Here is a 25,668-nt window from a genome sequence, read left to right as displayed (position 1 = left end):
AGCAAACAGCGCAGACCCTTGCATCCGTATCGAGGCTCTATATGATTGACCAGTGTTTGACAGTTATGCAAGCGTGGTATACTTGTACCATGTGAATTAGATGGCATTGGTCAACGACATCAATTTCCGCTATTGTATAAAGTTATTAAAGTACAATCAAATTAAAAGGTTCAACACTGTCTTTGTGCTCCCGTGACACTTCCTCCGTAACCACCCAGTCGCCTCCGTAAACATTTTACAAATACTTTCAAGTATGGATATGGATGGTTGTGAACATGCCCGCATCTCTTTGTTTCCGAAAACAATTCAACCAGGGATTACTACAAGCAATTTTTGAAATACAGAAACTTAGTACAAAGAAACATAAGGTCTGCTAGGTCTGTATATTTCTTAACTAAAATAGAAGATAATAAATTTGAACCAAAGACACTCTTGCAGAGTTTGAAATCTCTTGGAAATAAAAACACTAAAATAGATAGTCAAAATAGTGTTTTATCTGTAGGTAATGAAATTTGTCATGATATTGTTTAAGTTTGTACCTATGTAAACGAAATTTTTACAAGTTTTGCCTCAGTTCTGGTACAAAAGCTTGCAGGCCAAAAACATAAATTTTATCTTAACTCTGATCATTTGACTCAAATGAAGTCGTGTATACCCTTTTTAGTCGAGCTTGGTCGGAGAATTATGTTGATCGGGAAGATCGAGTTGATCGGATCGGCAGTGGGAACCCCCCTTAACGGGTTATCCAATCCATAGGTCCTTAGCATTCACGCTCATATGAACCTATTTCAGTTACAAAACTTCTGTATTGTTAAAAGTACGCATACAATAACAGCGTTTTATTTCATGCCCTTTAATTGTGAATTTTAAATCAGCCAAGACTTAATTCTACGAAATCTGTGATATATTCTAAGTCTTATGTGTCATATATTTGTATGTGCCATTGACCTTAAATGTAAATAAATAGTAAAAGATCAGAACTACGGTTTCCTCGCAAATATCATAACAACATCTAAAATGGGCAAATCTGAACAATTTGTTTTAATTTTATCAATTTATCAAAACGTGAAAAATGTCCTTTAAATATTAAATAGATACAACAAGTTCACACATCCGTCAAATAGTTCCACATTTTGCCCGTTGATGGGCGACGGCTCAATGTTTGCAGTTGCGCGTCAAGACATCACTCGTCAGTGTGGCAAATGTCATTTGACCAAATTTTAAATACCTGAACCAATAACAACACGAGAGTCTACAAACACACTTTATTTCTTAAATATGGTGATACGTGTACACAGATCAAGCCGAGAAAGTAGAAGAGTAAAATCAAAACAAAGAAAATAAAACAGCGTTATAGAAACATGAAAACGAAAAATACCTTCGGACGGATTTGAAAACTGACTGAATGCACTTCTGAGACTAATACAAGTAAATCAACAAGAGAAAATATTCTGAAACAATAAAGTTACATAACTGTCTAAACTACATAAGCACTTGACCGTTGCTGGACCAAGCTACATATGCAAAGGCTTAAATTTACATTGCAGATAAAATACAGTGAACGGAATGGAAAGATTCTATTCAAATTCAGTAATCAACTTATTGTCACATAACGATTGAATTCAACCAAACTACAAGTTTGCTACAAGAATAAAAAGCCCAAATCGTGTACTCCAACATTCACATCAAAATGGATCAAAATAGTGCGGCAACAGAACAAAAAGGTGCAGATTACATGGATGAATATCTAAACACACAATTAGATAAAAAAACATCTAACCAACAATACTCCTCTGCCTAGTCAAACAATTATATGCACATAACAAATTGTCTTTGTAATACAACAGGTTCACATAAGAGAAATTTACTGTTAAAACTTGATACCAAACCTCAGCATGTATAACGCTCTATGCTTCTGTTTTCCTTGACCCCTAATGGCAGAATTTTTTATTTAATATGGTCTCATTAACTTGTCATTTTTCCATACTAAAAAACACACACTGTTTCCTTATAAAAGTGATTCTCAATTTATGCTTTTGTTTTTTTTACCCAAAACTCGCCTAACAAAATACAATGCAACACATTGGAAAAATGAAAACAAAACAACAGTGATAGTTTATACCACTACATGAAATACATATAAATAAAAAAAATAATACAATTTTTCAAATCCTACAGTTCAAAGTTAAGGAAAACGTTGGAAACCCAATATATGCGTGGTGGAAACAATTATGCTTAACTATCAATTCAAAAGAGCTGAAATAATATAGTCAGCATACTGATGTAAGTGAACAATTAAACACATAAACCTCATCACACATAAATATGTATGGTTTATATAAAAATAAATATTTATATATATATAATAAAGTTGTAAGTATATTAGTTTGTAAAAGCACATGTTCGCAAAGTCCAAAATTTCCAAGACATTTTTCTGCATGAAACATGCTTATTCAATGACAAATGTTACAACATATACACAGGTGGTTTCGACATTACAGGACCACTACAGATGACTTTTGTACTGTTTATGTATATAAAATGGTATCACAACAGTTTCCAGCATTGTTCCCAGACCATTGCATAAATCACATACAAAAAACACTGGCAGCAAAAAAGCTATTGGACGGAATATTTTTTTAGAACAATCTCAATCACTCAGATGCATGGCATGGCAGAAACGAAACATGATCTGTGTAGAGAGATGCTTGCTGCCTATTTTTAATACTGCGCTTTCTTTACAGAATCCTGACACCTTACAACATTGTATAAATATATAAGGCCTTCGTATTTACTTTATTAACTGGTCACTGTGGAATGTTTTGAGCAGTTTTATTGAATATTTAAAAAAAAATAGTCTTAGAAAACATTTTAAATGTTGAAAAGTTTGTTTTCTGTTAGCTCATTTCAAATATCCTAAAATGGAATGCGACAAATAATTAATTATCACAATTTAATATAGGTTTGATGATAAATTACCAGGAGAACTCTTCCTGGCCATTTTTTGCAAAAAGGATTTTTTTTCAAATTGGGATTTTTTTACCAATTTGCAATGGGAATGGGTCCATTTAATGAACCCAAAGATATCCCAAGAAAAGGCCTGATACAATATTTTGCACAACAATTTCCTGGTGCCAGTAATTCAACTTTTTGTAGCATTCACTTTGTTATCACAGAATACTTTGCTCTTTGCACACAAAAAACAATAACAAAACATCATCTCACCAAAACATTGTGAATAGTTTAAATAAATATAGCACACATAGCTATGCAATTGTAACCAATAAAACAAATGCATCAAATCAACGATATCAGTTTTTATATTGGTCTTGAAAATCCATACCAGATATCTGTTTTATTCTCTATACAACGTGCAGGCACATTTTAAAAAACAATTAAACATGTGTTTAATGTTGGTGCTCAACTAAAAACAAAGAACAATATCACATTATTGCTTGGAAAAAATAAGCTTTAAAATTGCAAAACTCTTAAACAAAAAAGAAAACAAAACATAAACAAAGAACGTGTGACTAAATTAAAAATAATCACAGTCAGTGATAGCCTGTTTTAACTGTAGAAGCCAATTTCAGAAAAAGGTCTAAAAACTAAAGGTCTCTTTAAAATTAAAACAAAACATCTTCCTAAAATATAAAGAAATATAAGGAAAACAGCAAACAAGATGTAAGATAATTATTGCCATATTATAACAAACATAAATGTAGTAACAGCTTAATAAATTGTAAAAAACCATCGCATCTAAAACTACATTTTTATTTATGTTTTTATTTGTTTAATGTGCTATTTTGTATCTGCCCACCCAACATACATATTAAATATGGGCACAAAATAAAGCTAAACATAAAATAGTCATCTGAAAAAATATATATCAATTTCACTACATAACTATCAGGGTACTATTATATTATTTATATTGTGCTAAACATAAGGGATTAAATGTTTGGAATACTTTCACAAATTTTGATTATAAAATACTGACTTAGTTCAAGTGTTTTTTTAGCGTATAAATTAAATTAAAAGAAATTACAATACATTATTATATTTCTTATATATTTCTGGTTACATAGTAAATTGAATAAAAGTAATTATATAATATAATAAATACAGTTTAACCTTTTATGTATTTACATCAAACTAAAGATAAATTAATTAAAGTACTTCTACTTTCACAAAAAACAAACAACTAAAATGTCTTGACTTGGAAACCCACATTCTAAAAGAAATATGGCTAGACTAAAGGAAAACCCTTTGTAACGAGGCAATTAACAATTCAACCCAAAGTGAAGATTCTGAAATTCATTTTTTAATAACTTTAAATGGTTTAATAAAACCTAAAAACGCAATTTAAATCCATTTTCATTTAAAAACTCATTCAAAAGTCCACAATGGCTAAATCTAAAATGGTTTTTAATCATACATTATATATGCTTTTTTTACAAATTCAGCAAAACATCATCCACAAATTTCTTCTTACAAACAAAAATTCAACACCTAAAATCCCCCGAAAAACATTACTTCTTCATCTTCCTCGAAAACATTGGGCTACGGAATTGTGCCTGCTGTGCGGCTAGCCGAGTGGGTGGGGTACGGAGTGGAGACCGGCGCCTGGCTGGTGACCGGCTGGGGTAACCATGCACGTCGAGGCCGTCGTCAAGCTTGCGGGTCTCGATCTCAAGCAGGTGCTGGTCGATGTTCGGGTCTCTGCCCACGTTATGGAGGGAGGAGTCGAGCATGGAGCGGATGTCGTTGATTTCTTCGCCAGTACGGACGCTGCGCTGAATGTACTGCTGCCGTTTCTTGAACTCCTGGGCTAGTTGGTCCTTCAGTGTGGCCACCTGCAGGGGAAATGTTTATAAAAATGTGTCATGGTGCCTTTGAAAACGTTGTTTATGCATGTGAGCATAGTGTCGTCCTACATTTGCTTGTGCAGTCCGCATCAGGCTGATCAGGTACGACACTTGCCGCCCTAACATGATTTTTATTTTGAAGAGACTTTTTTTTAAATACCATATAAGAAGAAAGTAGTGTTCCCACAGGCTAATATGGATTGTGTAAATAATTGTGTGCCAAAATCTTAAATATGTTAAAATAAAAAATATTAACCCCACAACAACAGAATGTTATTAAACTTAGATGATTTCTGAATATTACAAACCTTTTCAGATTTTCATTACTCAACAAAATAAAAAAAATCCCCGACTAATCAACATGGACTTCTAACAATAACATATTTCAGTATAAACGGCAACTTACTGTCTCCTCCAAGCCCTTGACCTTTGCCCTGTTGGCGCGTTCCCGGGACTCCAGGAGGCGCTCAGCCTGCATCTGGGCCTGGCGCAGGCGCTCTGTCTCCATCTCAGTCTCTGCGCGGTGACGCGTCGTCAGATCTATCAGTCTGAAATACATACTTAGTTTTAAGTCCGAAATTCAGAGAGGATCTTTAGTAATGATCAGTCTGAAATACAGCTAGGATCTTTGGGTAAAATATATTCTAATTAAGGAGTTTTCATTCTTCGTAAAAAAATGTCCAAAAAAATATGTAGACAGCAAACTTACAGTAAAATATCTTCCTGTTTAGTCTACAAAATAAGACTATTTTTTACATTTTATGATACCAATAAGTCTGAAATACAGCAAGAATCCTGAGTTCAGAGCTCTATCCTCAGTTATCATTCACAGTCTCAGTCAAGAGTTGTCAGAATTTAAAATGCAGCTTGGATCCTTGCTTAAGATCTTTCAGTCTAAAATACAACAATAATCTTCGATGTTTACCAAATAAAAGGTTGTCATTCCTAATAAAAAGCTGTCATTTTCTTTTAAGACTCGCTTTATGAGATTTAACTGCTAATGATCTAGGAGTGTCATTTTAAGTAAGCAAGTATCCTAAATTTTGATTTTTTTTCAGCTCTTATGTTAACAAATTGCATCTGCTGTACTGTACCTTATTTATAAATTTAATAAAAAATTGATGAGGAACTGTAGAAAATAGCACCCCCTTGGTGCAAAAAGATACCATGTGACATTGAAATTAGAAGGCACATGGCACCTTTTTGCACCAATGGGGTGAATTATATAATACTATATTTTACAAGTTTTGGTATGAAAGTAATTAAGAAAATATTTGGGCTTCTTATTCTTTAGCTGCAATTACAGTTTATTTATGCGTTCTTAGTTAAATAAATATGTTATTTGTTAATTAAAAAAAACAACACCTTATTATCGAGTCAAGTATCAAAAGCCATCTGAAACCCTTATTAATTCTAGGCAAAGACTATAGACACACAAAACCACTTCAAACCTCCCAAAGGCAATACTGCCAATCCACAAGTTTCAATCACCCTTCAAACAATGTGCCATGTGTAGATCATAATTTTTTATTTATTTATGTCAAATCATTTTTATGAGCCATATCAAAGCGCGGGTCTTTTTGTTTCCATAAAAACTTTAAAGAAATAGAGTGTGCATGATTTGTTTCTGTGACAATACATTTTCTTTATTATAATAAACATCTGTTGCCCAAAATGCATTCTCTTTTTACATGTTTGAAAACTTAAATTTAATAAACATAATGTATATTATTTTTTAATTGATTGTATTACATGTATGTTGCAAAACACCTGTTTTGTATCTTACTGATTAGAGATTGTCCACTATTCAATTTTCATTTATGTATTGGTTAATATAATATAATTATTATAAGCAGTGTTTTCTATATGATATTTGTCATTGATATTTTACAAAAGGATAGAAACAATCAATTAAAGTATTGAATAATTTGCAAGAAAATAGAACATAGAATGTTGAAAAGGATGTCAACAGAGACCAACTGCAACAATCATGAAAGTTGCAACAAGAGAACAATTGTGACAGTTGCGACTTACTTTTGCTGCAAAGCTCTTTCACTTTAGGGTAGAAATTGTGAGAATAAATACAACTTTATTCTTGGTTCCTGCTCATTTGCCAGCTAAAGTCTCATTATATGAATATTCATCAATTTTAAGTCAAATTGAGGGGGATCAAGATAACATTTATGACTTCATTTGTGAAATATAACAAAACATACTAACACAAGTGGATAATATTATGACAACTTGCATGGCACTCTTTGTGTCTGGTTTTGCTTTATACATCAATGACACAATATTTGGAAATCATGCATTGGGAAAACTGTGCCTGATGCATGTGCGTAAAGAGTCATCCCAGATTAGCCTGTGCAGTATGTACAGGCTTAAAAGGGTTGATATGTTCCGCTTTAGAATTACAGTAGGTTATGGTTGATATGTTCCGCTTTAGAATTACAGTAGGTTATGGTTGATATGTTCCGCTTTAGAATTACAATAGGTTATGGTTGATATGTTCCGCTTTAGAATTACAATTAGTAATAAGTCTCTTCCAAACAAAATACCAGTTGTGGGGAAAGTGCTGTTCGCACAGGCTTCTGGGACGACACTTTACGCACATGCATTAAGCCCTGTTTTCCCGGATCTGGACTCATAATATGAAAACTTAAGTGGCACTCTTTCAGGTTTAGCTTACATCCATGTCACAAACATTTTGTTTGAATCCACACTATGTTAGAAACAGAACTGCTACCAATTTCAGCTTTGAATCCTTGAGGGTACACCAAAATCTATATTTTCTTTTTAATTTCAACATTAACTGTGACTGATATTAACCCACTGTTTCACAGACCACATAATTTCTAGAAATTGGATTCTTTTGAAACCACTTTACTTTAAATCTTTTTTGTTATTTCAAGGTAAAATGATAAAAGGTATGTTTTTTGTAAAATGTTCTCAGTAAATGTAATTCCCAGGATTCAAAGTTTGACATAAAAGATTTCAGAGATTTAAGTTCAACAACTTTTTGGTACATAAGTATCATTTTGAGCATTTAATGTCACATTTTAAGCACATTTCATCAGGTTTATAGATAATGACATCACATTTTAGCACATGACATCACATTTCAAACATATGTCATCATATTTATAGATCATGACATCACATTTTTAGCTCATGACATCATATTTGCAGGACATGACATCACACTTACAAGGCAGGCAGGAAATCACTTTTTATGGGTGAAGAATAAGTCAAAATAAGACAGGACATCACACATTCAAAATGGATCATTATTCTCCAAAGGGTTTTCAAAAATGAATAATTACAAATAATATTCCAATCATTATATTATTGCAATACATTGTTACAGGACTTTTCTTTTTAAATTAATAAGTTCCTATGCTTTCAAACTCATGAAAGAAACAATTGGTTTTAAACCTAAAATGAACTTATTTATTTAAAAAAAAGTAACTAATTTCAAAATACTAAAAGCATAAAAGCATTATCAAAGACGATTATCACACTAGTAAATCGAGACATGACATTGTTCAACCACAACAAAGCAGCTACTTTCACGTCAATAAAGGACATGGCTCCCTGTTAATGACAGTAAGCATCGATACACAATACCCTAAAAGTTGTTGAATTAAACCCTGCGCATCTTGATAGCTTTTCCACCAAAATCTATACCAAAATAAGAGCAGTGTTGCCTGTGATTTGGTTTGTTTTTCTACATTAACATTCGGAAAATAATCCACCTCTTGACACCATTTTCAAAATATCTACTTTTACACACAAGTCTCACAAATTGAACATGTTAATGTACTTCTTTTTCTTTTACACCTCATCAGTTTTATTTAAAAAAATGCATCCCAAAAGAATTTTTTGATAGTTTTTCAATTTTTTGTAAAAATATTTCAATTTCAATTTTATTCAACATTATTTCCTCATGGGAGGCTACTCTCTGAGATTATTTCTCAAAATGAGAAGGGAGACAACTAAGGTTTCCTCATCTGGTGGATTATTTTCTCTTCAACACAATACCTAGCAAAATGTTTCTTCTCGATTTCATCAACGCTGGTAAAACATTTCAAATGTAATTTATAGAAGGTAAGAAATTTTGTCAATTACAGTATATAATTATATTGAAATAACACATAACAATGTTACAAGAATTAGAATGTAAGTAAATATATTAGCTTGATTTACATATATCAAGCCCTCAAAAAATACTTTAACCATAAATTTCATGTACAAATCAAAATATATTGATAATATATTGGTACAAAATATACTTGATTAACCATTCCATTAAGCTTGTAGATGTTTTTACCCAGCTATATGAAGAATGAGATGGTAATGCAACCAATTAAATTCCTGCAAAATACTAAAAGTCGAAGGAAATGAAGGGGACATAACTTGAGATCATGTAATCTCCAACCATAACTCAAATTATTGACTAACACAATTATAGACACATTACAATATTACTATACATACAAAATGGGAAATCGTATATGGCTTGATTTGGGAAAACTGGGCTTAATTTATGTGCATAAATTGTCATCCCAGATTAGCCTGTGCTGTCCCCACAGGCTAATCAGGGACAACCCATTCCACCTTAAGACTTAATTTAAACTAAAAATACCATACAATCGGAAAATGCCGTCCTTGATTAGCCTGTGTGGACAGCACAGGCTTATCTGGGAGGACACTTTACGCACATTCATAAAGCCCAGTTTTTAAAGAACCAGTCTCTTAAGTATATCCATGCAAAGTGTGGAATCATATTTACTAATGATAGGGTATATTGCTAATTTATCAAATAAACCCTTTACCACTCAGAACCAAAGTGAAAATGGCTATATGCAACCAGCATAAAACCAGTACAGCCTGCCGCTCATCAGTCCCTTAAGTTTTTGAAATGAAACCTTGAAAACATTGACCTTGTAAGAAAGGTCTTTAATTTAATTTGATTTTCTAACTCAAACCAAAGTGCATATCTGAGTACCAATGCTGCTCGAATTAACGCCCCCCCCCCCAACTTATTCTGATGAGTAGCAACTAGAATGAAACCTGAGTTACTCCCAGGCTGTTCTGGTTTTATTCTGGTTGCATATAGCCATTTTGATTTTGCTTCTGAGCCTGAAAGGCTTCAGGTTACGAACCCCTCTCCACCCCGCCCCCTACCTCTGGGCATGCTGCTGTTCAGCCTCCGCCAGCTGCGCCTGCAGGTTCTGCACCTTGGTGGCGAGGTCCTGGTTGTCCTCCTCAACCTTGCACAGGCTGCGGTCCAGGCTGGTGCGCTCCATCACCGACTTGCTCGCAATCTCTTCCGAACGCAGCTTCTCTCGCTCCACCTGCGGGAAAATTGAGGGGATAAAATCAATACTCTCTACCTTACCGATTGGGAAAGCAACTAGATTTGACTAGAGTAATTTGCAGTCTTTTCAGGTTTTATACTGTTTGCTGCTCATAAGTATCAAAGGGTAAGAAATGGAACCTTTAAAACTTGAATCTAGGAAAAATTAATAATTGAAATAGATTCTCTAAGTGACTGCAAATGGGTCAAAATGCGAATATGAGTGGTAGAGGGATCACTTTACAGAGCCGAAATGCAATCATAACAGACGTTACCAAACAAACACAAATTAAGCCAGGCTTAATTTAAAGTTACTCATAATAATCCACTGCATTCAAAGCAAAAGTATTATTGAAATGCTCTTAAGTTTTTTTTCTTTGGTAGAACCAGCACTTGAGTCAAAGTCTGGCTTGTAAAGTGTCCCCTGCAAGGTTGCCTTGTCCTTTGTGTTTGATATACCAGTTTTCAAAAAAGCAATAATTATCAATGCAAGTTACATTAAAATCCTCACAGACTTTGTTAAGTTACAGAGTAGAAACAACTTCCTTACAGATGAACTCAGACAAGCACCGAAGCCCACCTTAAGGTTGCTGTGGCCTAGTGGATATGGTGTCCGCCTTGCAATCCGGAGGTCACAAGTTTCATCCCCACTGGGAACATTCCTTCAATCTCCCCAAAAGACACCAAGTACTGGTTCTAGACCCAGGAAATGGACTCGAGAGCGTTTCAACAAGCCTAAGGCTGTGAATGCAATGGAGCTTCAATAAAAAGGTTTTAACAAAGCCCACATTGTCATGTTTGCTTGTCTTTCAAAGTATATGAGGTCCTTACGCGCCTGAGGCTGCATTACATGAGGGCCCAAAGTGTGTCCCAGCACTCACATATATTAAATTTACTAGTCTCACGAAAGTTGGGATGAATATTTATATTATAGCTGCAATTTCAAGCTTTTTTATTTTTATTGAATACCAGTAATATAATTATTAACTTTAAAGCCTAAACAAACCCCAAATAGCTACATGGAGGTGACAGGTTTGATCACCAGTGTGAAAGTGTACTTTTAAACACCCTAATGACACCAAGTACTGGTTCTACCCAGGCAACTGACTTAAAAGCCTTTGCTTTGGATGCAATCGAGCTCCAATAAATAGGTTTAAAATAACAAACCCCAATGCCCACCTTGTCAAGTGTCTTCTGCAAGGCTGCCTTGTCCTTCTCCAGTCTGACCTGCTCGCGTTCCTGTTCGCGTTTCTCTGTCTCCAAGGTAGCGAGGGCACGTTGTAGTGCCTGGACGCGCTCCTGGAGGCTTGTACGTTCCACCTGGATTTTCTCAATCTTGTGGTTGAGCTCCTGCTCAGACTCTGTGCGCTGGACAATCACCTGCGGACAGGAGGCAAAATGCTACATCCTTGTGGTGAAATGAAGTTGATGGCATTTGGGAAAGTGGCAAAATGAAGGTAACAGGATTTGGGATAGTGGTTAAATGAAGATAACATGATTTGGGATACTGGAAAAATAAAGGTTACAGGATTTGGGATAGTGGTTAAATGAAGATTATGGGATTTAAGATAGTTGTTAAATGAAGGTCACAGAATTTGGGATAAAAATTAAATAAAGGTTACCGGGTTTGGGATACTGGCAAAATGAAGGTTACAGGATTTGGGATGGTGGAAAAATTAAGGTTACAGTATTTGGGATCGTGGTTTACGAACTCACTGCATGGCTGGACCTCAGCTGCCCGTCGAGTTCAGCACGGCGTACATCCAGCTCACTGATCTCATTCTGCAGCGTCTGCACGCGCTCCAGCAAAGTGTGGTTCTGCTTCTTGGCCTCGTTCTGGGCTTGCCTAGCAACCAAAACAATGGTAACCATGGTAGTGGAACAACGGCCGTAGAAAGGCTTTCATGACCAATCCTAACACATTGTTGCAGGGCCAGGGATGAAAGCTGAGATCAGACTTGTTGTCCAGTGGCCAATGGTATAAATATGGGTAACGCTAGCCAATCCAAAAGATAACATTTATTCGGATAAAGAAAAACGCAGTCAAATATGCTGGCAAAATCTTACCCAAAACTTAACCAAAAATGCTGCTGTAAGGATATGGTTTTTTTTAATCAATCGCTAACCAAAAATGATATCCTAAAAATGAAGATAACCAAAAGTTATCCGCTCGATAAATTTTATCCTGATTTATACATTTAGCTATTTAACACTCTCCAACTGAGGTAGCCTGTCAGTGTGCCAGATAATTCTGAGACAGTTACCAAATCAAGCATAACGTGGTAAAAATGCATCAAGAGCGTCAGTCAAATCTGAAGGATGCCGCCCATGCTTGGTTGATATACAGTCAAAACTGAGAACTGTCAATGTGACCGTTGTCAACAGGTAAATTATATGATGCTACCAAATACGGATGCAAATGTTTGAAAAATCTCCTTGCGATCTAAACATACTTTTTCTTACTTTCTAAAAAAACAAAATTTCTTTCAATCTGTATTACAGACATGAATACAAAAAGACATTATCTAGAGAAACATTATCTTGAGAAACATTATCAAAAGACAATTCTTAACAAGACTCTTTTGCCAAGCAATATAGTCCCCTACCGGCTCCACCATTGTCAGAAATTCCACCATTGTCAGAATTTTTGTTGTTGCCATAGCAACCAGAATTTTTGACGTAGGAACAAAATGAAATGACGTGCATAATGTCCATATTGCCATAAATCCATTATCAAGTTTCATGAAAAAATATTAAGAACTTTTAAAGTTATCACAGGATCCAGAAAAGTGTGACTGACTGACTGACTGACAGACAGAGCGCAAACCAAAAGTCTCCTCCGGTGAAACCGGTAGGGGACAATTACATTAGCTATAGTCTATTTTTGGCAAATGACCAATTGCTTTTTCAAATTAGGCACAAAAATACATTTACACAATTTAACAAGCAACATGTTCCCATCTCAAGAGATTTATTTCCTTTTTTCGGCGTAAGCTGTATTAAGCCAGCTTTTCACCCGGACTTGACCTTTGTAAGTATCCAATAATATGCAAACAAAATTTCCCGCGGCTAGGTACGAATGAATACACTTCATTTATTCCATTGGCTGATTTGAGTATAACACCAGAACATTGGAAACATATCCGCGTCTTTGTAACACTGTTTTTACTGCATGAAACAATTTTATCTCTAATGAAAAGGCTCAATAGATAGAACAGTTTTACAATCAATTTTCGATATAAATACAGTTTGTGCGTTCACCTTCTATTTTCAGAGAATTACCAGCGCAAAAGCGTTTATACTAAAGGCTATATTCTCATATTTAGTACTTACTTGCATTGCATTTCAACCCGCGAAAGTCAGAGTTTATATACAGTTTATCACCGGAGTTCGCAGAAGGGGTTGCGACCTTTTCATTGAAGGACGAAATTGGAATCTATGCTATTTTTGTCTGATGGAGTAAATAGTTTGGTTAGTCGCTTTATCAATATTTTAGGCACAGCTGTTGCCTTGGTCGAGTACAGTTGGCGTAAACAAGCCGTCGTTTCAGCAGCAGAATTGTTACCTAACTTTAATGCATTGCATTCTAATCCGCAAGGTATCAAGGTCAGTTTGCGGTCAGTTGCAGAAATCTTTATATAAACGCCGTCTCGTAAACTTTGTGCACTTGAAGTCTGTTTTGATCAGAAAGATACTAAATAAAGATATTCGGCAATATTATTGTGGTATGCCAATCATCGATTTTTAATATGTTTTCAACATTTGCATGATAAGGACCAATTTTGATAAAATTAATTAGAAATATTTATCCATTTTGACCAGTTTATTAAGCATGAGCACAATAATTCACTATACTATAATTATGCAATTAAATAAGATTCGAGTATTGCCGGCTGACCTATATGCACTCGTTTATTTTCATGTTTCTTGTGTTTTTCTATTCTGTAAATAGAGACATCTGAGTAAAAATATCACATAAAGCAAAATAAACCACAAAATCTGGCGCAACACCCCGTAATTGATTTGCTTGTGATGTAGCTAAGAACTGCGCAGAAAAAAGGCATCCGCTACTTTTTATCTCATAGAGATAACTTTTGATCGTTCATAACCATCGACCACAATCAACGCCGTATATCTTTTTTAAAGATATTTCTTGTTAAATATAGTACCTGTAAAAGGCACTTTCCCAATTGAGGAAAATTATAATTCCCAATTGCTGTTAAAAACAAAATCCCCAAAAGAAGTAAAATTGCATAAATTTCTTTCCAGAATGCATTATCTGCAAGCAAACAAATAAAAGGAGCACTGACACTGAACATTTCAACAAAGGGCATGTAAAAGAATATCTATGTGGGTTTGCTTAATCAAAAACCAAGCAATTAAGAAGACAGATAATTTCCAATCAGAAGATTTCATGGGGCGAATTTTTCTGATTTCTTTTTTTTTGTGCGCTAAGTTTTCCCCCATTGGCGCAGTACCAGTACTTTGCCCCAATTGGCAAAAAAACAATCGCAGCAAGCTCATACCTAGTAGTGTCTAGCCTCTCCTGGAGGATCCTACGGTCGTGCTCGCTGGAGGTGAGTGCCCTCTGCAGGTGAGTGAGACGCTCTTCAAGCTCGGCCATCGTCGCCTGCTTGTCTGACAGATGCTCATTGAGTTGGATCACCTGAAAAGTTACGCGTTGTCTCAATGTGTTTGACCCTTTCCCGCTCAGAAGCAGAGATAAAATGGCTATAGGCAACCAGCATACAACCTTAACAGCCTGTGAGTAACTGGCAGTCTGTCCAGGTTTTATGCTTATTACTGCTACACCTACAAAAGTAACGCTTCATCTGATTTGGTTCTCATTCATTTGAGCCTTTCTCTGGGAAAACTGGCCTTAATTCATGCGCCTAAGTGTCATCCCAAATTAGCCTGTGCAGTAGGGAAAGGTTTATCAGGGTAGACATTTTCCGCCTTATGATTGTTTTTTTTTCGTTTAAAGGAAGTCACTAAGTGAAAATCTTAAGGCGGACAGTGTTATACCTGATAAGCCTGTGCGGGATGACACCCACATGCATTAAGCAGAAGAATTTTGAGCATGCAAAAGTATGCTGGATTTCTTTATTAATTTAAACCTATTTATTTTAGCTTGATTACATCAAAACCCTTAGGCTTATAAAATGTTAAAGATTCTGTTTTCTGGGTAGAACCAGTACTTGGTGTCTGAGAGGGAGATCTAAAGAACGCTCCCACAGTAGGGATCAAACCTATGACCTTACTGGTTGCTAGGCAAAAACCATATGCACTATTTGCACAATGCCACAGCGACCTTTATTTCTTGACTGGTTGCTACCTTTTCTTTTTGTGTGCTCTCCTCCTCCTCAGCGCGACACAGTGTGGAGGACAGTCTGTCGATGTTGAGCTGCAGCGACTGGGACTTGCTCTCCAGGTCCTGGATCTGCTTGGTCAGCGACTCGATGCGGTCCTGCATCACCTAGCAACACAGTCGGCATATGTAAAATATAGCAGACATAAACCCATGTTTAGTATGTAACTTACTGTAAAATTATTCATATCATTTAGGATGAAATTTCATAGTTTTATTTTTTATGACTGCGTGTACATATTCATTTGTTGATTTCTGCTTGTTGGGGTAAAAAAAAGGAATTTGTGTCTGTCATTTTCAGAGAATTCATGGATTCGTCAACCCACAAAATCAACAAATATTGAAGTCCCACAAATCTTTATGATTTTATAGTATTTAGTGTAAATAGGCAAACACAAGTTTAGTAAGAGTGCTGTGATGCATTCTTGCATCACCTTACAACAGAAGGATATCCCAAAGTATATTACAAAGGGATATGTTAATTATTTCATTATATAAGTTGGCTACCAAGGGTTACAAAGCCAAATGTCAAATGCATCAAAGCCGCAAGTTAGTCCTTGACCTTGCAGGCTGGAGTTATGCAATAATTTAACCCAACAGAATAATCAAACTCGAAATAGATAGAATACTAATGAACTGTTGAGTATAATACAGAGTTTATGTACAATAATTGAGGACATCATGGCTGAAATGTGTCATTATAGGCAGATATTTATTGATGTTCCAAGAAACCAACTATTGAAAATGTCCTTAACACAAACCCAATCAGATTATCTCAATTAGAAGCTCAATAACGCAAACAAAAACCAAAACGACAAAACTTTTTTTGCAAACTTTCAAATAAATGAAACACTGTTATCTGACAAAACATATTTACATAATTTTAAATAAATATACCCATTGACTAATTAAGTTACTTTTAAACAGTAGATACATGTATAACTAACAAAACTTAACAAAAAATACATTAAAATAAGTTGGTAATGTACAAATCTCCAATTTATTCTCACCATTTCTTTACGTTCAAGGGCCACAATCCTGTCTTCTTTGTTAGCAAAAGATTTACTTTGACCATTCAAGTTCCTTCCCTTTGAATCAAAATTGCCATGTACTTCATGCTGTTGAATACTTTGAACTTTTTTTTCCTTTGCTTTATTAAGCTCATCAGCCACCAGGACCATTTGGAATTGGTCATTTTTAATATGTTTAAACATAACATCCAATCTGCCAAAATCAGTTTCTTTACTTGTCACATTGTTATCTTTTTCATCACTCATATTCTTCACTACTTCACTTTTTGAGGGGTGGTCAAGTTTAAAGATTCCATCTCTGGCAAAACTTTGACTTTTCACAGAAAGGCTTTCACTTTGTGAATTCTTTTGATTGCCTTTACTTGAAATATTTGACCCAAGCCTGTCGTTTAACTGTGCTGATGTCATAGTATACACCTGATATTCTCCACCCATGTTTTGAAAACCATGACCACCAATTTCCTTTTCAAAATCAATTTTATCAAAAGTTAAATTATGCTTATTTTCACGAACAAAACCATCCTTTGTCTTACATGTTTCTCTCTCTTTATTCAGATCTAGTCTCTTATACGAATGCTGAACATTTGTGCTGTGCATGGTCAAATAAGGATTGAAACCATAATCTGCCGGTGCATCAGACTTGGAATGAAAATCCCTTTTAGCTATGTCAGTTTCCATAACACCTTTAACCTTTATGTCATGCTTAGAACTCCCTGAATTATTCCATTCACTGTCAGCAAAATTCACCCCATTATGTTTACACACTATGACATCATGCGATTTGTTATCTTCACTTGCAATTTTACTACGGAAATCCTTAAAACCTGTTCCCATGTCTACTATATCTTGTCGACCATTAAACTCTTTGACTCTCGATATCACATCGCTGTTTCTATGGTTACCATTTTTATTACCATGACTACCATTTCCATCACAATTTTTGCCTTTACTGGGCCGCATATTTCCATCAAAACTTAATTCTCTACCACTTTTAACACCACCTTTCACCCCACTTGCACTTCGGGACCTGGAAACATCATCACTGAGGTGTGAATAGCTGAACTGCGAGTCATGACCCTTGACATTTTGGTAACCCATAATGCAAACTGGTATATCAAAATCTAACTTTTTCTTAACATTATCTACCTCTTTTGGCGAAATAAAATTGTGATTAAATCTCCCATCTTCGGGACTAGAAACTGGCATAGAATGAGGAAAGGGATATTTCCTTAGAGCCTTTTTATGCCCATTTCTGTTTTCACAAGCAATACTTCCATTAGGGAGGGGAGGTTTAGCTACTAAGAGCTCTTCCTGTGTAAAACAGATGCCATTACAACAACGATCATCTACTTCATCAGATTTATGTCCTTTTCTATCACACCGAACAGGGAATGGCAAGGTTTCAGGATTGTCTTTACCTTCAGATGCCTTTGTTTCAACAGATTTAGAACATAATGTAGTTTTCTGGTCTTTTGTTAAGGGTTTAAATGCATAACAATCTTCACCATGGTAATCAAGATATTTCATTTTGGGTTTGATGTTTAATTGTGACTCATTCTGGGAATGTAAAACTATGTCACTGTTTTTCACAAGTCTGCTATCACAAAAATCATTACTTTTATTTATCCTTTGATCTAGCATGCTATTTGACCTTGACCTAAATGTGATGTTTTTCTCAAGGTCATATAATTTTATGTTTCTGTCTATGATACCCATGACTGGTTGATTAAACTGAATGTGTTCTTCTATCTTTGTATTGCCCCCAATGGTGTGATGTCTAGCAAAGGATTCTGGAACTTTAACTGGTTGATCCTTAAGAAGAACAGTAACTCTTGGTGATTCAACATGAACACCAGTTACTGCCCTTGAATGTTCTTGAACACCAGTAACTCCCCTTGAAAGATCTTGCATTGGTTTTGCATCTCTAGCCTCTGGATGGTGCATAAAAGGAACATTTGTCTCTCGGTGAATACTTTTCCAATCACTTGTCTCTAGGAAATCCAATACTGATTTGATTTCTACGTTATTTGTTTGGAAAATTTCATTAGTGTGTCTATAATTTTCTGGCACTTTATGAAGAGCAATGACACCTGCTGTATCATAATGAACATCAATTACTTCCCTTGAATGATCTCTGGACTGTGGAGGATGTGAAGCAGGAATTTCCCTTGCTCTTTGAATACTCTCCCCGTTACATCTCTCCCAGTAATGATGTCCAGTTGTCTCCATTTCTACCCACTTTTTGCAGTCTTCGTTATTTCTTTGGAAATCTTCTTTCTTGTGTCTGTCCTTTTGTATATGATTTTTATTTGCCAAAGAAAGCAGAAGTCCTGAGTTTATTTTGAAAGAATGGTCCCGTTTTCTACTTACTCTGTCAAACTCAGTGTAAATATGTAATGGCTCCATATCTTTTAGTAGGAAATGTTCTACGATTGTAATGTTCACTCACAATATTTAAGCTAAGTTTCCTAGATTAAAAGTAACCTTTAATACATGTACTACAACAGTCAGTCTGATAACACATATCAAATAAAGCACAAACCTTCTGACTTCAACAGCGTAATTATATGTTTTTTGGCAAAATATATATATTTATTATTACACAAATATCCTTATATGAAATAGATAGCACAATGTTGCAATGACAGTATTCCAGTATTCAATATTACATGTACTTTATATCTTCATTTCATCATCATTTAAGCATGCTTCCCTAGTCCCAAAACAATAAAAATACAATGCAAACCAGTACACTACCTCATTTTAATAACACCCTATACTGACCATCAGCTATTCACACCTTCAAGAGCAATTAATGTCCTATACTGACCATCAGCTATTCACACCTTCAAGAGCAACTAATGTATCACATTAGCACCTAATTATTACAATTACAACTGGGCACACTTTTTCACAAAATTACTGTGTTCTATCCCAAAATTCACAACCAATAACACTTGTTCACATAGAACTGACAGTTTCATCAAGTTCTAATATCTTTTAACACTTTTTGTCACCACAGTTTTGCTAGTTTTTTTCCTCCAAATACTCCCAAACATTTTTTATTAGACAAATTACATACATTTCATGCTTTCTTATATCATTAATATGTCCCTGTTATTTTCTGCTTTTTTTGCAAAAGTAAAATGTATTCCTTTTTTTAGTCAATTTGAAATAAATTTTCCAACTGTAAAAATTATTTTCTGATCAACTGCCCCCATTGCCAAATCTTAAAGAAATATTTGAACTTTCTTTGTCAGAATATTTCTATCCTTGCCACCGTATGAAGACGGTGATGATATCTTGGATGATTAAAATGGGAGATCTGATTGCATGCTTCTTAAATACATTATTCATGTCACCATACTGTACCAATTTATTAGCATCTGTCCTGAGATGTAAGAGACCTCCTTTGAGAGACAATAACTTTTTTTGCAGCCCAAACAAATGTGCACTAGTTTTATAATTGAGACGCGTTTTGAGAATTCAGGGCTTACTGTATCTGCATAAAGTGTTGTACCACAGGCTAATGATGTACAAAACTTTCAGCTTTAATGGAATTTTTCATTTAACCCTTTACCACTTATATACATAGTTTGACGCATTTGTAGTCCCTAGGAAAGTTAAATTTAATTAAAGACCTTTCTTACTAGATTCAAGTTTTAAAGGCTTCATTTTCAACCCTTAGATACTGATGAGCAGCAAACAGCATGAAAACTGAACAGACTGCGAGTTACTCGCAGGCTGTTCTGGTTTTATGCTGTTTGCACATAGTCATTTTCACTTTGCTTCAAAGTGGGAAAGGGTTTAAGAAACTTTTTTCTACATGCAGTCTAATCTGGGATGATACTTTACGCACATGCAATAAGCTATGTTTTTCCAGCGTGAAGCATTAATATTGTTATTATTATTGTGCACTAATCTTATAAATACCATTATTTTACATTTTGTAATAATTATATTAATTATTAATAACCTTATTTTTTATTATAATTATTTCTTAAGAGGTATCCATTGAGCATACGCATAAATGTACATGGTATGATATGCATAATTTACATTACTTTTGAACTAAGAGGATAAATGGTAAAACAGAGGGTTAGTAAAAAAATTCTCCAATAAATACCTAAATGAAAACGCGAAAATTAACAAAAATGATGACCAACCAATGAGGAAAGAAATGTCATAAGCTCTCATGCTAGTTCTCCTTTTAACCCTTTCCCACTCAGAAGCAAAGTGAAAATGGCTTTGTGCAAACAGCATAAAAACCAGAACAGCCTGCCAGTAACTCGCATCTGTTCAGGTTTTATGCTGTTTGCTGCTCATCAGTATCTACGGGTTGGAAATGAAGCCTTTAAAACTTGAATCTGGTAAGAAAGGCCTTTAATTAAAATTAACTTTCTAAAGGACTACAAATGCGTCAAACTCAAAATACATCTCTAAGTGGTAAAAGGTTAAACATGAATGCTGCATAACCATGCCATATTGGGTCTCTAATTAGCCACCTGACTACCTGATCAATTATTTATTCCATCACACTTCAATAATCAATCACCAAATCATCATGTGTCCAATAAAAACACAATTACACGCTTTCTTTAGTTGACGAACATCAAATAAAGCAGCACTGCTGTTGAAGAGATTTTGCAATATGCAAATAAACAATGATCTTAAAAGTACAATTACTGGATATCAAAAAAATAACACTATGATTTGGATTATTACTGTTAAAGATGTTTGTACAAAATCTGTACTATTTTAAAGATGTTTGTACAATATCTGTACTATTTAACTGATTTTGAGGCAAAGCAAATTTGAAATGATGATAAAAACAAGTAGCCAATTTAATAAAATAGTAATTTTATAAACACTATTGTATAGACAACCAAAAAATCTCCTATAAAAAACACACTGTTATTGAAATGGTCGCTATCAACAGTTTATACATTTATTTAAAGGGAGAAACATGTTGTTGTTCCTCTTAATGCACAAGAATTCACACAATTGACAAGCACCAATTCCTCGTCTTTTTTCCTAATATCATAAATCCACAAATAAACAAGTACACCAAAAATAGTCAATTTTTAGAAAAAATACAAAATTTCATGCCAACAAATACAAATTGATTGACAGTGTATTATCCTTTGTAAAATATATTGAAAGAACATGGGTGCAGACCTAAGCGCATAAGTTATTCCCAATTATAAAGGGCTACGTCCTTTTTCAATAGATTTACCAAGTTACAAACACCTGATTGTAGGTATCCTTTTCATTATAAAGGGCCAATTTCATCTGCTCTCCCTCAGCACACCTAGTTGTTAATCCCCATCAACAATAGTTCCCCCATTTTCCAATAGATTAACCATGTTACCCCATTTATCTCCCTTTTCCATAGGGTAACAGAGTTACCCTCCCCCCCCACACACACATACCTGATTCTCGGTATCCTTGTCATTCAGGGCCAGTTTCATGCGTTGTAATTCTCCCTCGGCAGACCTGCGTGCAAGCTCCAGGCGCGTGCACCGGTTGTCCGCGTCCTCCAGCGCGTTACGGAGGTTCTTCTTCTCCTCCTCCAGACGTGCCTCCTGCTGGCGCATCTTTGCAATACGCTCCTGAATATGGAATTGACTGATTAATACAATGCTTCACAATTTAGGAAGTTCATTGATGGAAAATAAAAAAGTGATTGTTACATAATTCACAAAAAAATGAGTCAAATATTAAGCATGAAAAATTCAGTTGGCTAGAGCATGATTGTTAAATATAATAAGTTACTTGAATTTTTTGCAAGATTCATACCTGTGTCTGCCTGGCCTCAGACTCCTTGGCGGCCATGCTGCGCTCGAGGCTGGAGATCTTGTCCACCATGGCCTTGCGGTCACGCTCGTTACGTCGGATCGTCTCCTCCTGGAGCATGAGAGCCGTCTGGGCGCTGGCGAGGCGGCCATCAATACCACGCTTGTCTGAAATGGAATAAGTTACATGTATGTTGGTACAAGTAGAATGTTAACCATTGATACCTCTCTTGTCTGAAATTGATAAAGTTTTAGGCAAGGGGTCCATCACTACCAAGCTTGTCTGAAATGGAATTAGTTACATGCATAATGGTACAAGTAGAATGTTAACCTTTGATACCTCACTTGTTTGAAATTGATAAAGTTTTAGGCAAGGGGTCCATCACTACCAAGCATGTCTGAAATGGAATTAGTTACATGTCTTTTTTATACTGGCCATCTTATGAAAATTTGGAGAACAATCCAATTTAACAACTAGTATTGATAAATAAAGCTGTTTTGTGCATCAAATTCAAAATACATTTTATATTTATCTTTATTAGCCAGGTCAGTGAACAGGATACCGTATTTTCATGATTGACAGTTATTTGTTAGTGCTCTTATCAGAGAGAATCTAAACTAACTTAAAAATAATAAAGGTTTTTAAATCATTAGATGGTAAATATATGTGAATGAACAACAAAATACATCATAACACCATGCACGGTGATCTTCAATAAATATGTTTTTATTTTGATAATCTGCCAATACTTTAAGTTGCCCACTATCAAATTTACACCTTAACCCTTTTCCCATTAGAAGCAAAGTGAAAATGGCTTTTGCAACCAGCATAAAACCTGAACAGCCTGCAAGTAAGTCACAGTCTGTTCAGGTTTTATGCTGTTTGCTGCTCATCAGTATCTTTACGTTGGAAATGAAGCCTTTAAAACTCAATTCTAGTAAAGAAGATTTTAAATATAATTAGATTTTCCAAGGGACTACAAACGGGTCAAAGTGCATTTATAAGAGGTAAAGGGTTAACTCATAAGAGCTGAATCAGAGAAAAATCAATATGTATTATATATATCCATATGACATTATATAATATTAAAAACACTAACTCTACCACTAAGTCTCAGCAGTAAGTAAGCTATAGGTGACATATGGTGGCCAATCTGTTACTTGCTCAGTTGAAATGAATAATTCAATAATTAACGTCTTGATGTGTGGGTTGTATCATATCTTAGGCAGACTTAAGGAAATACCAAAAATTAGTCAGGGCCTTGGTTTTTTATTTGGGGGAAATGGCCTGGCCTGGCCTTCCATTTTGGAGAAAATTGTCAAAAATTATCAACAAATCTGAAAAGGGGGAAAACTGCTGTGGTCCCAAAAGTAAGCTTAAAATTTGGAAAAAAACTGCATCATTTTTAAGAAATTCTCATTGAGGAAGGACCCTTTCTCTTGTGGGAAGGGGCCCTTATAAGGCCCTTACTTAATAGGAAAAAAGCCCTGTTAGTGTGCATATTGGAGACATTAACATGTGTCAATTGCTTAAAGATGCTTAACTCTTTACCACTTCGATAAGTATTTTCATGCATTTGCAGTCCCTTAGAAAGGCAAATGTAATTTAAAGCCTTTCTTACTAGATACAAGTTTCTTTCCAACCCTTAGATACTGATGAGCACCAAACAGTATAAAACCTGCACAGACTGCGAGTTACTCGCTCGCTGTTCTGGTTTTATGCAGTTTGCACATTATAGCCATTTTCACTTTGCTTCTAAGTGGGAAATGGTTAACCTCACGCAAAACATTGATTTATCAAGTCACTACTATTTTTTGTTGTTGTTGGGTTTTCCGCTGTTTTCTACACTCTTTTTTATCATTTCAGAGTAGTCAGTGAAGCAACTCAAACTTTAACATGTTTAATAGCTTGTTTACCAGTCCTGGGTGCACATACTTATGTGTCAGTAACTGGCTAATGCCATACATGCACAGGAGGTTGGGATTGGAGGAGAATTTCTGTAGGAATGATTTCATGACTTATTACCACATTTCACTGTTTATTTGTTTATTTCTGTTTAAAAGCAATTCAACACAATATAATAACGTTATCCGGTGCCTTACAAATGATGATGTACATTATGGATTAAATAAAGTTTGTTATTATATTTTTGTCTCTTTAAAAACTTGGATTTAAGTATAATAATGCCCATGTCACTTAAAATGCACTTATTTGAATGATTACTTGATTTGTAAAATTGTTTTAATATAATTAGAATTGTTTTACGAAAACTACTCTATATGCTTTATTTCATGTTATATTGACAAACTGTAAATGATTAGCATAACAAGCAAAAGAATTTGTACGTCACTTAACAGAAATACAACATTCCAAAGTAATCTGTATTCAACCTATAATTTGCCAATAATGGTACAGGTCTCGCTAGAATGTAAACAGGAACGACTGGTTATTCACACATCGGTTGACAATTATCGCTTTATTGTTAACATTAATGTAAATATTGTGACTCTCAATTCACACCTACTCCCACAGTCATATCTCTTTCTTAATATTTGCGACCATGTTTCATTGCAGTATTCAATCAACAGAATATTTCAAACCTTACGTTATTTAATTCAACTTAATGCAAACACATCAAGTGACAGATAGATCAATATATATCAATACATCTTTACATCAATATTTATGGTGTCTAGTACTTGAAACTTAAAGCAAAATTATGTTCTTAAATTTTCCCAATACATATTCTACAATAAATGGCCCATAAGTCATATTATTGAATTTATTTGTTGTAAAATAATATTATAAAGATGTTAACTCATAATTATTAATAGAGTTGATATGAATCAACAGTTTATAAATCATCAGTATATTGTAATTATTGGACATCTAAAATATTCAGTTTTTTTTTTAAACAATATAAGCTACATTTTAATGTAGCATTCAATCTTTGGAAGCCAATGAAATAAAAAGCTGAAAATAAATTTTGTATTAACCAATGAAACCTTTTGTATTAACCAATGAAATCAAAGAATCAAACTAACCAATGAAATTGCATGTTACATTTACCTTGCTCCTGATCAATCCCACAATTCAACTCTGACTGTAATTCCTTGATTGCAAATTGTATATTGCACGGTAGAGGATCAGGAAGAGGCATATACATTCTGTACGCCATTTTTGGACTTTCAAATCAGCTTAAAATCTGCTTACTCAATGATATTATCTAATGAACACATTCATAAATTC

The 25,668-nt window shown here is 34.7% G+C and overlaps 1 protein-coding gene across 8 annotated transcripts in view; it reads right to left on the bottom strand.

Annotated features, from left to right (window-relative positions):
• Nucleotides 1-1,251: 1,251 nt before the first annotated feature.
• The window catches only part of LOC127831651 (rootletin-like), a 169,092-nt gene continuing 144,675 nt past the window's right edge, over nt 1,252-25,668 (bottom strand). For all 8 annotated transcript variants that reach the window (XM_052356662.1, XM_052356663.1, XM_052356665.1 and 5 more), the window contains 9 exons: nt 22,423-22,586; nt 22,056-22,235; nt 15,560-15,700; nt 14,751-14,890; nt 11,941-12,070; nt 11,404-11,604; nt 10,053-10,222; nt 5,272-5,413; nt 1,252-4,853 (listed from right to left, as the gene is read on the bottom strand). In XM_052356662.1, the coding sequence (XP_052212622.1) occupies nt 4,530-4,853; nt 5,272-5,413; nt 10,053-10,222; nt 11,404-11,604; nt 11,941-12,070; nt 14,751-14,890; nt 15,560-15,700; nt 22,056-22,235; nt 22,423-22,586 (1,592 nt within the window). In that variant the 3' untranslated portion in view covers nt 1,252-4,529. The remainder of the gene's footprint in view (nt 4,854-5,271; nt 5,414-10,052; nt 10,223-11,403; nt 11,605-11,940; nt 12,071-14,750; nt 14,891-15,559; nt 15,701-22,055; nt 22,236-22,422; nt 22,587-25,668) is intronic.

Source organism: Dreissena polymorpha, chromosome 5 (assembly GCF_020536995.1).
Source record: "Dreissena polymorpha isolate Duluth1 chromosome 5, UMN_Dpol_1.0, whole genome shotgun sequence".
Classification (NCBI taxonomy): Eukaryota; Metazoa; Mollusca; class Bivalvia; order Myida; family Dreissenidae; genus Dreissena; species Dreissena polymorpha.
Note: the sequence above shows the minus strand (reverse complement) of the source record. Positions and strands in the feature narration are given on the sequence as shown.